Genomic DNA, 13,501 nt, shown 5'->3' with positions numbered 1-13,501 from the left:
GATGCTGCGTTCAGGGCAAGCATGGAAAACTCACCAGTCTTATGCCAATACGGTCGCAATGATGCTTTTAGGTACCAAAATGGAATAGCATGAACATTCACGTGGTGGTTATGTAATACAGCGAATCGATAATAAAAAAAACTGCATCGACAAATTTACATAATCGACGTCATCGATTATTTCAACTAATCGGTGCAGCCCTACACTAAACTGTAACTTTTAATAAGGTCATGTACACAGTTTACTCCTATTTAAATGAAAATGTCTAACCTATGAGCAGAAAGAAGTTTATGAATATTTGGTAATCTCTAGATTTTATTAGCAACATGTTTGCTGCTTTACTCCCTGAGCCTTAAATACTCTATTTCAAAGAAGAGAATGAGGAAGTTTTATTCACGCAGATCCTGTCTACCTGGCTGACTGAGAACAATTATATATAATAAACTTTGTCTACAGAACAATATACTTGTTAAATTATTTTTTTCTTGAGATGCTTTTGGACAACCAAAATGTTTTGCAGACAACCAGGTTTTGCCAACAGGTTGTCCGCTGGACAACCTGAAAAATATCCTTATGTCTACCCCTGAAAATGATCCAGTCTTGTATTTTAGCTCATTTCCTGGCACTGTATACTGAGAAAAAACAGCCCAAATAGAGTAAATATGTGACTTTAACAAAAACCTTTTGATTCTGACTGGCGTTCGTTTCCTATCAGGTAAATTTGACTCTTCATTTATCAGAAGAAATTCTGTGATGCCTCATGTATGCAGGTCCAGCTCATGTTATCCTCAAAGCACTGATCGGAACTGATAATGAAAAAGGAAAATACAATAAGCTCAAATTGGAGGAAGAACTCCAAACAGAGAATCTGCTTTTTAAATGTATTTGACCGCATTTAGATTTATATTATTTTATTATAAAAATACAGTCACCCATCACACTAACAACAGCCTATATGATGGATGAAATGAAGCTGCTACAGTCTGTGTTTCTGTCACAGGGCACGTTAAGAGGGGAGCACGAGTTTGAGTCATTTCAATGCCCCGTGTTTCATATGGTCGTTGCATTTGGCCACGTCATTATCGTCCCTCGGGGTCCCCCTTCAGCTCGGGGTGTTAGACAAATGCCTTCCTGCCTGCCGTAATGTGATGGCTCTGAGTTCAATTTGGCTTAATTTATATAAATTTTGGCTAATAAGGGACAGTTTAAACTGTACCACAGTTTTAAAGGCAGCAGGTGTTGGTCTAATCTGCTCAGATTTTGTCATTGGTACTTAGTGCTGACGTTAGCTCACAATGCTAACGTTTAAGCTAACATTTGTACAATCAGGATGCTCAGGAATGGAGGGGCTAAAGGGCTCGACACACGGGCAGCGACAAACTACAGCGATTAACGGCTGTCATCGCAGCCAGGGTGAAGCCCGACACACGGGATGCTATAGCGATTGCAGCGTTGCAAAACGTGCTCTCAGGTCGCTTGTCTTCACAAAATTTGATTGGTTCTTGACTCTGAAGGTGGGTGTGCATTACGGACGTGTAAACTAAACAAATCTTGCGATGCTAMTGATATTGAAAAACAAACACACATSAAGATACAGTTTTATGAGGAAAAACTTACCATAAACTTCACCCTGGTGCCAATAAATTCCCACAAAGCTTTTTAGTAATCACTTGGTGAAAGTGTTAGCTAACTGCAGTGTGTAACATACTCTCCTCTCATTGGTCAGTCAATGAAACCCTCGCTGATTGGTTGTATGCTAAGTGACAGCGACAAAAGTTGAACATTTTTCAACTTTCATTTGTCGCATCACAAGCTCGCGTGTGCACGTCTACGTGTACGAGCGCGAAATTTCACATGCACTATTTTCGCCGGTCGCTTAGCTGGAGGAGGGCAAGCGATTGTCGCCTCACCGCACAGGCTCCATAGGAAATGAATGGAGAGTGAGCGACGTCGCCTCCTGTGTGTCGAGCCCTTAAATGGGGCTGAATTCTGCCAACTAGTGGTCAGAGGCTAAAATACAACACAAAAATGAACCGCTGGCATAAACGTGCACATTTTAAGCCTTAATTAAATATTGATGCAGTGCTTCAGAGAATCGGATTTTAGGAAATGCAATATTGTGATATTTCAGATTTACCCATTTTATCTCTGGCCCCGACATTGTTTTATATTTTCCATCCAATGCATGATTTTCTAACAACTGTACTACAACCGATCAAAAACAAATACTAAAATAGCTCCACGCTATTCTAATAAACATTACAGCAATAATTCCCGTCAGAAATCTCCTGATCAACAAATCCAGTTTCCAATAGAAACCCTGTTTTAGGAAACTGCCCAGAGCACTGTCCTCATTGGACAACGTGTACATGTGAGAGGTGGGCGGTACCTTTCCGGGCCATCTGAGCTTCCTGTGATCCTGGTGGAGCGTTGATGTCTCCGGTGCCCTGGAAGTAGTTGTATTTCTTCACAGTGATGAGGTTTGGTGCAAACTTCCAAACGTCCTCCCGGTCGTCGATGATACAGACCATTGAATCCCCGCAGGGGAAAAGATTCCTGTTGGTGGAAAACGACAAATAAAACACCTGTAAAACACTGATGGGTGCTGTTTTTACCTCTAGAGATGCTTTGATGACAGAAAATGATGGACACTGAGAAAGAAAAGCATATTTGCTAATTTATAATTAACAATAAAGAAAAGAAAAATGATAGTAGGGAACTATTTGTATGAGTTTCCTGCAGCCAAATAGATGGAGCACAGCATCAAATTACAAAGAACCTAAAAACAACTAAATGATCCTGTTTTGCTGCAACAGGTCCAGACAACTGCAAGGTACAAGCACAAAATACCAGAAGAAAGTGTTAATCCGTTCATCACCTTCAGCAGAGTCAGTTCAGTTCTCACCTAAGATTCCCCGTCTTGGAGAATGGATCGATGCATTCATCTCTAGAAAGGATTCTGTGAGAGAAAAGCTTCTTTTCAGGATCTAAAAAGCCTAAAATGAAAGAAAAAAGACAAATATTTCATTTCTAATCCAGCTGTAGCATCTTATCTAACAACATCCTGACACTGACAGTATTTAACTAATAAAATGACTCTTTGAACACATGATTATCATTTTTTATTGTATTTTAATGCAGATACTTTAACCCTTCGTGTCTTTCCTACAGAGTTCAAAAAAAGCGACTCTGAAGAGAGCTCTACCACCACCAACCCAGGCTGACAATAACTGCTTTAAAACAAGCTGAACTCTCTGCAATGAGGTCAGCAGTAAAATCCAATTCAAAATGCTTTAAACATTCATCATGTGGAGGTGGAACAGCACCGGACCGGGGCTGTCCTTATTATTTATGCCTTGATGAAAGACGGCAGTTTAAATACCAATAATAAACATGCTGCCTAGACCTCCACATAGGCAAAACCTGAGCCATTAAGACAGAAAGACTGCCACGGGTCGACAGAAACCTCTGACAAATAACCAGTCAAAATGTTAACATAAAATACTTCAAGGCTTTAATAAACATTTTAAGATAATTACAACTAGCTTTACAACTAAATGACATCACTTCACAAACATGTAGTTGCTTCAGACCCCATTCCCTTCTTGTAAATCTTTTATGTTGTATTTATTTTGTTCCCCAATCTACAATCAGTACCCCATGGGAACTTAATAAAAATATACACAAGTTTGTACATGAATTAAAAATAAAAATAAATCCAATTTGTATAACTATTCAGATCTTTTGCTAGAAAAATTGAAATTCAGCTCAGTTGCATCCAACTTCTCCTGATCTCTGTTGAGATGTTTCTATACCTGGATTAGTTGTGTTAATAGATTGGACATGGTTGGACGTAAGCAAAATAAAACAAACATGAGGTTAAAGGAACTGAGTGCAGAGCTCAGACACAGGATGGTTGCAAAGAAATAGATCTGCGGAAGGCTACAAAGTTTTGGCTGCAATTTAAGTTCCCAGAAGCAGAGTGGCCTCCAGATCTAAAATATAAAAATATGAGTAAAAAAATGGTTTCACAAAAACAAGATTCTATCAAAAGATGGTTACCTCACCTGAGAGAAGTGACCAAAAGCTTGATGATCACTCTGGCTGAGCTTCAGAGATAAAGTGTGGATAAAGTCCCAGAAGAATAACTAGAACTGAAGGTCTCTAATGATCTGGGGTCGGATTTATAAAACTGGCGTACGCACAATTTGAGCCCAGAAACTTGCGTACGCCACTTTTTACGCCAAGGTTGTGATTTATAAAATCCAAACTTGACGTGAAAATGTGCGGTGCCTCAAGCCAGCTCTGACCCATGCGTACGCTCATTTTGGAGACGTGAAACTGTGACACAGATGGTGAAGTGAGGAATTAGAGCCACACTGTGTAATGATCACTGTCAGATATTTAATTTACCTTCAGAATCAGACTTAAATAAAAGTTTCTGTGCGCAACTCCATTCATCTGCTTCCTCCTCAGACAACCCCGACCCACAGACCCCTCCCTGACTCACAGACCCCTCCCTGACTCACAGACCCCTCACTGACCCACAGACCCCTCCCCGATAAGAACAGCAGGACAGCAAAAGCTTTGGATACACGCGCAGGGCGCGCTCACCTCGCCAGTGTGAACAATAAACCTTCACGTTTAAAGTCCGTGTTTGTCATGCGCGCGCGCAGGGGGATGCGTGCGTGCTTGCGCGCGTGTGTGTGTGTGTGCGCGCGGGGGGGTCTGCCGCGGATAACAGAGCAGGCAGGAGGGGGAGAGGACGAGGAGAAGAGTAGTGGACTTATTTCTAATTTTATCTGACTTATTTAACTTAATTTTTATTTTTTTTTTATCGTGCAGGCTCTGATGGGAAATTGATTTGAAGCTGAGGTTTTTTATTTTTATTTTTTATAAAAATCGTTAGATTACTCTAAAGCAAAATGAGGGAAAATCTGTGTCAATTACAGACATTCTGTTCATGTGAGCAGCTGTCAGTCAGCACCTGTCATCCTCCAGACGCACGAAGGAGCGTGTCTGAACCAATCATATTTGTTGGCATTGATCAGCTGACTGATTTAAATACATCTTAACATTCATGAGGTACTTTGCATTGACTGTTTATGGTTGAGTGTGGGCGTGTAGAGGGTAGAACCTGAGGCGGGACCTCGTGCGCAAACTCTGACGTACAGCTGTGATTTATAAATGAAAGATGCGCAGAAACATGCGTACGTACGGTTTTATAAATCTGAATTTTTTTGGCGTACGCCATTTCCGCCTTTTGGCCGTACGTTCACTTTTAGTATGGTTTCCACGCAATCCTTTATAAATGAGACCCCTGGGCTTTATGTCCACACTCCTCAGTGCAAAACAATTGAAAGCCTTCCAGATCGCAAGGAACTAGGTTCTCCAGTCTAATGAGACCAAGACTGAATTGGCTGACCTCGATTTAACGTATTATGTCAATACTCAAAACCTGCCCAACACCACCAGCACAGTGAAGCATGGTGGTGGCAGCGTCATGATGTGGGGATGTTTTTCAGCAGAAGGAAGACTGATCAGGGTTATTGGTCCCATGATACCAATACTGGTGTTGAACCCAATACCAGCCTCCATACTTTACTGAATGTGTTACAGTTTACTTTTCAATGTTTAAGAAATGTATACAAATTGAAAGAAAATCTTATTGGTTACTTTTAATTATTCTAAAATTTTCTAACAGTATATATTGTGCTGTGATCCAATCAGAGGCCACTAAGGAGAGACACCTTGTTCTAAATGAAATAAATGTGTTTTTAAAGTCATTGTGTGAAGTTCTAACTCAGTAAGTACTCGATATCAGCGAGTACTCAAACTGAAGTACTTGTATTTGTAGTTGGTTTAAGAAAAACTGGTATCAGAACAATCTGAATGAATAAAAGTACTGATATACCTCAATAAAACACTATTCCAAAGGATAGGATTTGATCATCCTTGCAATTAGACAATGACCCAAAGCATGCAGAGAAGGAACACAGCAGTGGATTAGGTTCAACTCTGTCAACGTCTTCAAGTGTCCCAGCCCGGGTCTTATCAAACAGCTCCGGAGAGACCCGGAAAAATACCTCTTCCAAAGATCTTTATACAGTGGTTTGCAAAAGTATTCATACCCCTTGAACTTTTCCATATTTTGTCACATTACAACCACAAACATAAATATATTTCACTGGAATTTAATGTGAAAGACCAACACAAAGTGGTATACAATTGTGAAGTGGAAGCAAAATTTTACATGAATCAAAACATTTTTTACAAATAAAAAACTGAAAAGTGCGACGTGCAAAAGTATTCAGCCCCCTTTTCCCTGAGTGCAACCAATTGCATTCAGAAGTTGCCTGATGACTGCTAATGACTCAAAAGGGTCCACCTGTGTGTAATCTAATCTCAGTACAAATACAGCTGCTCCGTGACGGCCTCAGATGTTGTTTAAGAGAATATTGGGGAGCAAACAGCATCATGAAGTCCAAAGAACACACCAGACAGGTTAGGAATATGGTTTTGGAGAAGTTTAAAGCAGGCTTAGGTTATAAAAAGATTTCCCAAGCTTTGAACATCTCACGGAGCACTGTTCAATCCATCATCCGGAAATGGAAAGAGTATGGCACCACAGTAAACCTGCCAAGACAAGGCCGTCCACCTAAACTTACAGGCCGAACAAGGAGATCACTGATCAGAGAGGCAGCCAAGAGGCCCATGGTGACTCTGGATGAAATGCAGAGAGCCACAGCTCAGGTGGGGGAAACTGTCCACAGGACAACAATTAGTCGTGCACTACACAAATGTGGTCTTTATGGAAGAGTGGCAAGGAGAAAGCCATTGTTAAAAGAAAACCATAAGAAGTCCCGTTTGCAGTTTGCCAGAAGCCATGTTGAGGACACAGCAAACATGTGGAAGAAGGTGCTTTGGTCAGACGAGACCAAAATTGAACTTTTTGGCCACAATGCAAAACGCTATGTGTGGCGGAGAAAGAACACTGCACATCACTCTGAAAACACCATCCCCACTGTCAAATATGGTGGTGGCAGCATCATGCTCTGGGGGTGCTTCTCTTCAGCAGGGACCGGGAAGTTGGTCAAAGTTGATGGGAAGATGGATGGAGCCAAATACAGGGCAATCTTGGAAGAAAACCTGTTGGAGTCAGCAAAAGATTTGAGACTGGGGCGGAGGTTCACCTTCCAGCAGGACAACGACCCTAAACATAAAGCCAAAGCTACAATGGAGTGGTTTAAAAAAAAGAATATTCATGTGTTAGAATGGCCCAGTCAAAGTCCAGACCTAAACCCAATTGAGAATTTGTGGCAAGATCTCAAAACTGCTGTTCACAAACGCTCTCCATCCAATCTGACTGAGCTTGAGCTGTTTTGCAAGGAGGAATGGGCAAGAATTGCAGTCACTAGATGTGCAAAGCTGGTGGAGACATACCCTAAAAGACTTGCAGCTGTAATTGCAGCAAAAGGTGGCTCCACAAAGTATTGACTCAGGGGGGCTGAATAATTTTGCACATCGCACTTATCAGTTTTTTATTTGTAAAAAATGTTTTGATTCATGTAAAATTTTGCTTCCACTTCACAATTGTATACCACTTTGTGTTGGTCTTTCACATTAAATTCCAGTGAAATATATTTATGTTTGTGGTTGTAATGTGACAAAATATGGAAAAGTTCAAGGGGTATGAATACTTTTGCAAACCACTGTATGTCCAGACTGAGTTTGAGAGGATTTGCACAGAAAAATTGGCAGAAAATCCCTCAATCCAGGTGCACGGTTTGTTGGATTAGACCTAAAATAGACCCGAGGCTGAAACTGCTGCCAAATGTGTTTCAGGTCAGGACTAAGTGTCTAAATACACATTATTATTCAGTTGTTTTGTTTTAAATGAATGAAATTATCTGTGTCATTATGGGACAGTGAAAAGCATCAGTGAAAGAGGTCTGAAGCTAAACTGTAACACAGAGGAGACACTTCCATCTCCTGGGCACTAACAGGAAGTACAAGTTCAGAATCACATCCTGACATAATACTGTATTAAACAATAAAATGCTTTAATAGAATCAGTAAAAAATGATAAATATGTAAATTTCACTGTAATTATTCCCAGGACAATAAAAATATCTGTAAATTGTAAACCTGAGAGTCCATTACCAGCAATGGTGTGTGCGTACAGACGACTCCCGAATGTGAAGACGTGCAACTCATAGAGTTTGGCAATTTTCTCCAAGAATTCTTTGCAGTGAGGGCGTAGCCGAGTGTGGAGCATGGGCTCTCCTCGCCCAAGCTGGAAGTGAAAAATGCCCTGAAAGAAACAACATGAGCGACACCAACATTAACTCTTGGGACAAGTTGGCAGAATGAAGCCAGTTACGCAGACCGATTTAAAAAGTTTCACATTTGATTGTTTGGTGAAAAACACATCTGGAAGTTCTGATTTGTATTGTGCTCCCACCTTATTGGACATGCGCTGGAAGTGCTGCTCAGTGGTATGGATTAGTGTCTGGTCCAAATCCACCATGAGGACCAACTTTTTGTTCCGGTGGAGTCTCTGCTGGTCTTCTCTGGCCAGCTGTTTTGCTTGCTGGGAAAAAAAAAAAAAAACAAGACAATGGAAGTTAGATGACAAAGTCTGAGCAACTGGAAATGGTTTCCCTCTCTGTTTTTCCTCTCTGCTGTATCAGTGGAGGAACAAGTCAGAATTTCCAGGGTAAAGGTTGGGAACCAGTAATTCTCCAATCACTTGATTAATCAGTTGCTTATTCAGTCCAGTACTCAACTGCTAAAAAGGCTCAAAAGCTGCAGACCTACTAATCACTGGTCTGGATGTGTGCCGAATTATTTCCAAATGAACATTTCCTTTTGTGGGGTTATTTTGTCAGTGTGTGTAATTATTTGAATTACCAGATTACACATTTAAATTAGGGGTAATTTCTGGAGATCGGCCTTTTCTTGGACAAGATCAGTGGAAAAGATCAGCTTCTTATCTTCCTCCACAAAGGTCTGAAAATCAGCCTCTGTTCTCTGTTGCTCTGCTGTGAGCTCTACCTCATGTCCAGTTAAAACAAGTTTGTATTGTTTCAAGGGTATAGTTCAATGTTTTACAATAAAATAAGATTGGAAAAATTGATATCGCTGTTGCGTGATTAAAAAAAAGTGTAGCTTCTATCCGTTATCTCTCGCCAACACCCCGTCCTATAGAACTCTGTCCTGCAGACCTATGCGGCTCGCAGGGTGATTGGTCAGAACTTTGTGGGCATCTCCGTTTATGCCGAGCAGCGCATCCTTCTGTGTGTCTTTTCGCTGATAATGGTCTGCTCCCCGAAGCCAGATGGAACCTGCAACCCCCATCTGGCCTCTCTTCAAACGTCTACATCGAGTGGACAAAACAACATCTATCCTTCTCTCACTGTTTATCTGCTCAGCTATGAGCTGTGCTACATTCACAGTGCTGTGGGAGAAATTATGATATATCCTGTGTCTTCAGCCTGATTGGTCAGAAAAAGACGTCTGAAATGAATGATTAAGTATAAACCAGGTGTATTTTTTTTCTCAAAAAGTCTGAGTGACACAGGTCTTTAACTTGTAGGATCTCCAACAAAAACAAACCCTGTAGACATAAAAAGCGTTCACATGTGCAACAACCAGACATTTCTGACACTTACAGGTCAGGATTTTTTAAATATTCCCTTTAGCTTTTGGTTCTTTTAATATTTCCTTTGCAGTTCAAGCATTAAAACTTTAGTATTTTATCAGCTCATGTTTTTTTTAAACTTGGCCCAGAATCAATTTTGAGTTTTACAGCAGAAAGCGGACTCATGTTGGGATTTCAGACCATAGCTGCACTGACAGATTAGCTCAGATTACTTTGAGTCTTGTGATCCCAGAGATATTTCAAGATTCCAAGAAATCTTAAAGGAAACCGTGACGTTTTGTCCCACATTCTTCCAGAGAAACTCAATCTCCACTTTCTAAATGTTTAGTTTTAGAAAATACGAGACACTTTAAACTGACCACACGTGATGGAGTGGTACACAAGAATAAATGTAAGTGAGATTTTCCGGTATCTCCATATGACTCACCTCAGAGCTGACCATCAGTTCAGGGACACTGTGCACCATGGAGACTGTTGCTGTGGAGATGGGAGCTTGCTGGTTCCCATTTGTCCCCTGGAGCCTGAGTTGTGAAGAAAAAAAATCAGAGTGGGAGTAATGCATTTTCTACATCTCTCAAGTCCTTCAGCATATTGTGATTGAAGGGATGTATCATGATCTCAACCTAGAAGTTCAGTTTGTGTTCGGAGTAATTTTGACTCATTTCAGTCATGAAAAACATACTGTGACAGTTTGTCTTGAGATTTTTGTCTTATTGTGTAACCATAAAAAAAACTTCCTACGTTTGTTTCTGTCAGGCAGTAATGTTCTATTTAAAGAAAACTACAACCCCTTCAGATTTGTGCTTCCTTTATATTCCAACTAACTACTACTACACTTGTCATTTTAAAAATATAGATTTGGACTGATTGGATCAAATACCATTTCAGACTCTGATAATGACATCATCCTTGGATCTGATATTGATTGGGCTGAGGTCACTAATCCATCCACCAATTGAGACTCAGTTATTTTAAACTTTTTAATTAAAACAAGCATATCTGCCGCCGCAGAGGGATTTGAAAATACTGAATCTGTGACGGTCTTTGTCTGCACAGACATCATGTTAAATTGTACGGATTTTCCCCCATTTTGCAGGTACCTGCAGGACCTATAGAGAAAATTTGACTTTTTTTTTCTTTTTTCAAAACCTCAGCTTCAAATTTAATGTATGTCTCAGAGCCTGTACGGCATAAAAAAATAAAAATAAAACAATAAAATTAAATAACCATCCAACCCACTCTGTCAATAGAAATAAGTTCACCGCCTCTCCTTGTCCTCCTATCTCCAACCCACATTCTTTATTTCCCCACAGCCGACAGTCGTCCCCACTATATCGCGTGTGAGTACAAGTTTTTTGTTAAAACTACAAATTTTTGAGGGTCAAAATGGTGGTCTTGTCCATAACTAGGGCTGCAACGATTAATCGATTAATCGACAACTAATCGATTATTAAAATAATCGATGACTAAGTTAATAATCTTAGTCGTTTTCTTTTTTTTCTGTTTTTACTTTGTTTTTCTCTCCAAACTGCTTTGACACCTTCCACTGCCACATCTGCCTTTCTGTCCTTGACACTAGGGTTGGGTAATATTGGCAAAAAAATAATCATGATTAATTGTGGTATTTAGCTGATAACGATTAGTTTGACGATTAATCCCCTGGAGTCCCTGGACACCCTTATGTCCTGGTCACATGACCAATTTAGTGGGAAAGATTTGCTCTTCATACAAATCTGTTCCAAATTGTGTCAAAATTACTGACTTCAGGCTGTACATCAATTTTTAAATTGTGTTGATAGATAAATAATTACAGAACTTTTTTTTAATGTTCATCTTCTTTGAAGCAGGGAGGAGCACCGATTCTGCCTGGTGGCATTAATCGTATTAATCGTCAAGTGCCAAATAATAATCGATTAATGTTTTTCTGACTATTAATTGCACACGATACGATTATGCCCAACCCTACTTGACACACATGCACAGTAGTGGTAACTGGGGTAGGCCATGGACATCACAAGACATTATACAGACACGCTCTAAGTGTGGGATCATTTTAAGAAAATGAAAGAGAAACCTGTGTAATATCTGCAGAGCATAACTTGGCTTCCACAGCAATTATTTTTAGTTAGCATATAGCTAAAATCTAACCATGGTTATATAATTGCAGCTGCATTCTGGCACGATAAGCTGTATGTTTTATATTCAATTAATGTATGATCTGATTAGTCAACTAATCGAAAAAAATAATCGGTGATTAATCGATTGTAAAAATAATCGGTTGTGGCAGCCCTATCCATAACAGAATAAACTTAAGCCATCCACTAGCCCGGCCAGAGGTGCTCAAAGTGGGGCCCACAGGCCAAAATTGGCCCGCCAAGCCATTTGATTTGGTCCACCAGCAGTTGTCCTGGTTATTAAATTGTAATCTCCTGTCTTATGTAGAAACAGTATATTTCCACTTTTCAACCACTGGTCCAACTATATGTACAAGGAGCTGAAGTCAGACAGTCTTAACTCATGATACTCGCATTATCTTTGGATTATGTTAAGATTAAATATAAAATACAAGTAACTACAAGAGACATTTAGATTAGATTTAAGCCCTTATCTAGATTTGCACACCTTATAAGACCATATATACTCAAATTTTAAATTATGAAAAGTCCCATGAGCCTTTGCTGCCCGAGCATACGTTGAATTTTCTCCGTTTCCATGGGCTGAAAACAAAAAAAACATAGGCAAATGCACTGGCTGCTAGCTTATTCATAAAAATAAAACAATTTTACTTAAGAAGCATTTGCATTTCATGTTTTACATTATTCCATTTGGCCCGCGGCCCTCAGATTGATTTTAATTTTGGCCCTCTCAAGGAAAATGTTAGGGCAGGGCACCCCTGCACTGGCATCAATCATTTGATGAAACTATGTTTTTAAGCTAAATAAAAACAAGATAGTTTGATTGGGGTGGTTGGTTTACAAATGTATACGACTGTGGACATCTTGGATTTTGACATGGCAACACAATTTTTGATAGCAACCCTTTCCTATACATAGCTACAGCTACACACCAAACTGGAAGAGAGTACCTCAATTATATTTTAGGCTATCAAGCTAACAAGATAAACTGGATGGACTGACAGATGAAAGGGGGTGGGGGGTGGGGGTATTTCAAAGTCCCCTCAAGGTACAAAAAAAATCAATAGTGCTCACAAGACGCCGTGCAGCCAAAACATTTAATCAATTATTAAAAAAATGGATCAAATATTCCATAATAGCCATGTACTTTACGGTGTTTATATGTATATACTGTAAATATGCATATCTGTTTATGTATATGTGTATATGTGCATTGGTATATATTAGGGTTGGGCATAATCGTATCGTGTGTGATTAATCGTCAGAAAAGCATTAATCGATTAATTTTTGGCACTTGACAATTAATACGATTAATGCCAACATGTAGAATCCGCTCGCTGCTCCTCTCAGCTTCAAATATGACGAACATTAAAAAAAAGTTCTGTAACTTATTTATCTATCAGTTCAATTTAAAATTTGATGTACAGCCTGAAGTCTGTAATTTTGACACAGTTTGGAACAGATTTTTATGAAGAGCAAATTTTTCCCACTAAATTGGTCATGTGACCAGGACATAAGGGTGTCCAGGGACTACAGGGGATTAATTGTCAAATTAATCGTTATCGGCTAAATACCACAATTAATCGTGATTTATTTTTTTGCCAATATTGCCCAACCCTAGTATATATACAGTACTATACACTCACCGGCCACTTTATTAGGTACACCTGTCCAACTGCTCGTTAACACTTAATTTCTAATC

The 13,501-nt window shown here is 39.7% G+C and overlaps 1 protein-coding gene across 2 annotated transcripts in view; it reads right to left on the bottom strand.

Moving 5' to 3' along the window:
- ctdp1 (CTD (carboxy-terminal domain, RNA polymerase II, polypeptide A) phosphatase, subunit 1) overlaps positions 1-13,501 on the bottom strand; it is a 129,172-nt gene that overhangs the window by 109,444 nt on the left and 6,227 nt on the right. For both annotated transcript variants that reach the window (XM_014027044.1, XM_014027043.1), the window contains exons 3-7: positions 10,092-10,185; positions 8,465-8,593; positions 8,164-8,314; positions 2,906-2,996; positions 2,390-2,556 (exon numbers count right to left, since the gene is read on the bottom strand). In XM_014027044.1, the coding sequence (XP_013882498.1) occupies positions 2,390-2,556; positions 2,906-2,996; positions 8,164-8,314; positions 8,465-8,593; positions 10,092-10,185 (632 nt within the window). The remainder of the gene's footprint in view (positions 1-2,389; positions 2,557-2,905; positions 2,997-8,163; positions 8,315-8,464; positions 8,594-10,091; positions 10,186-13,501) is intronic.

This window comes from Austrofundulus limnaeus, unplaced genomic scaffold, assembly GCF_001266775.1.
Source record: "Austrofundulus limnaeus strain Quisiro unplaced genomic scaffold, Austrofundulus_limnaeus-1.0 Scaffold611, whole genome shotgun sequence".
Classification (NCBI taxonomy): domain Eukaryota; kingdom Metazoa; phylum Chordata; class Actinopteri; order Cyprinodontiformes; family Rivulidae; genus Austrofundulus; species Austrofundulus limnaeus.
This window is presented reverse-complemented; position numbering and strand designations above follow the sequence as displayed.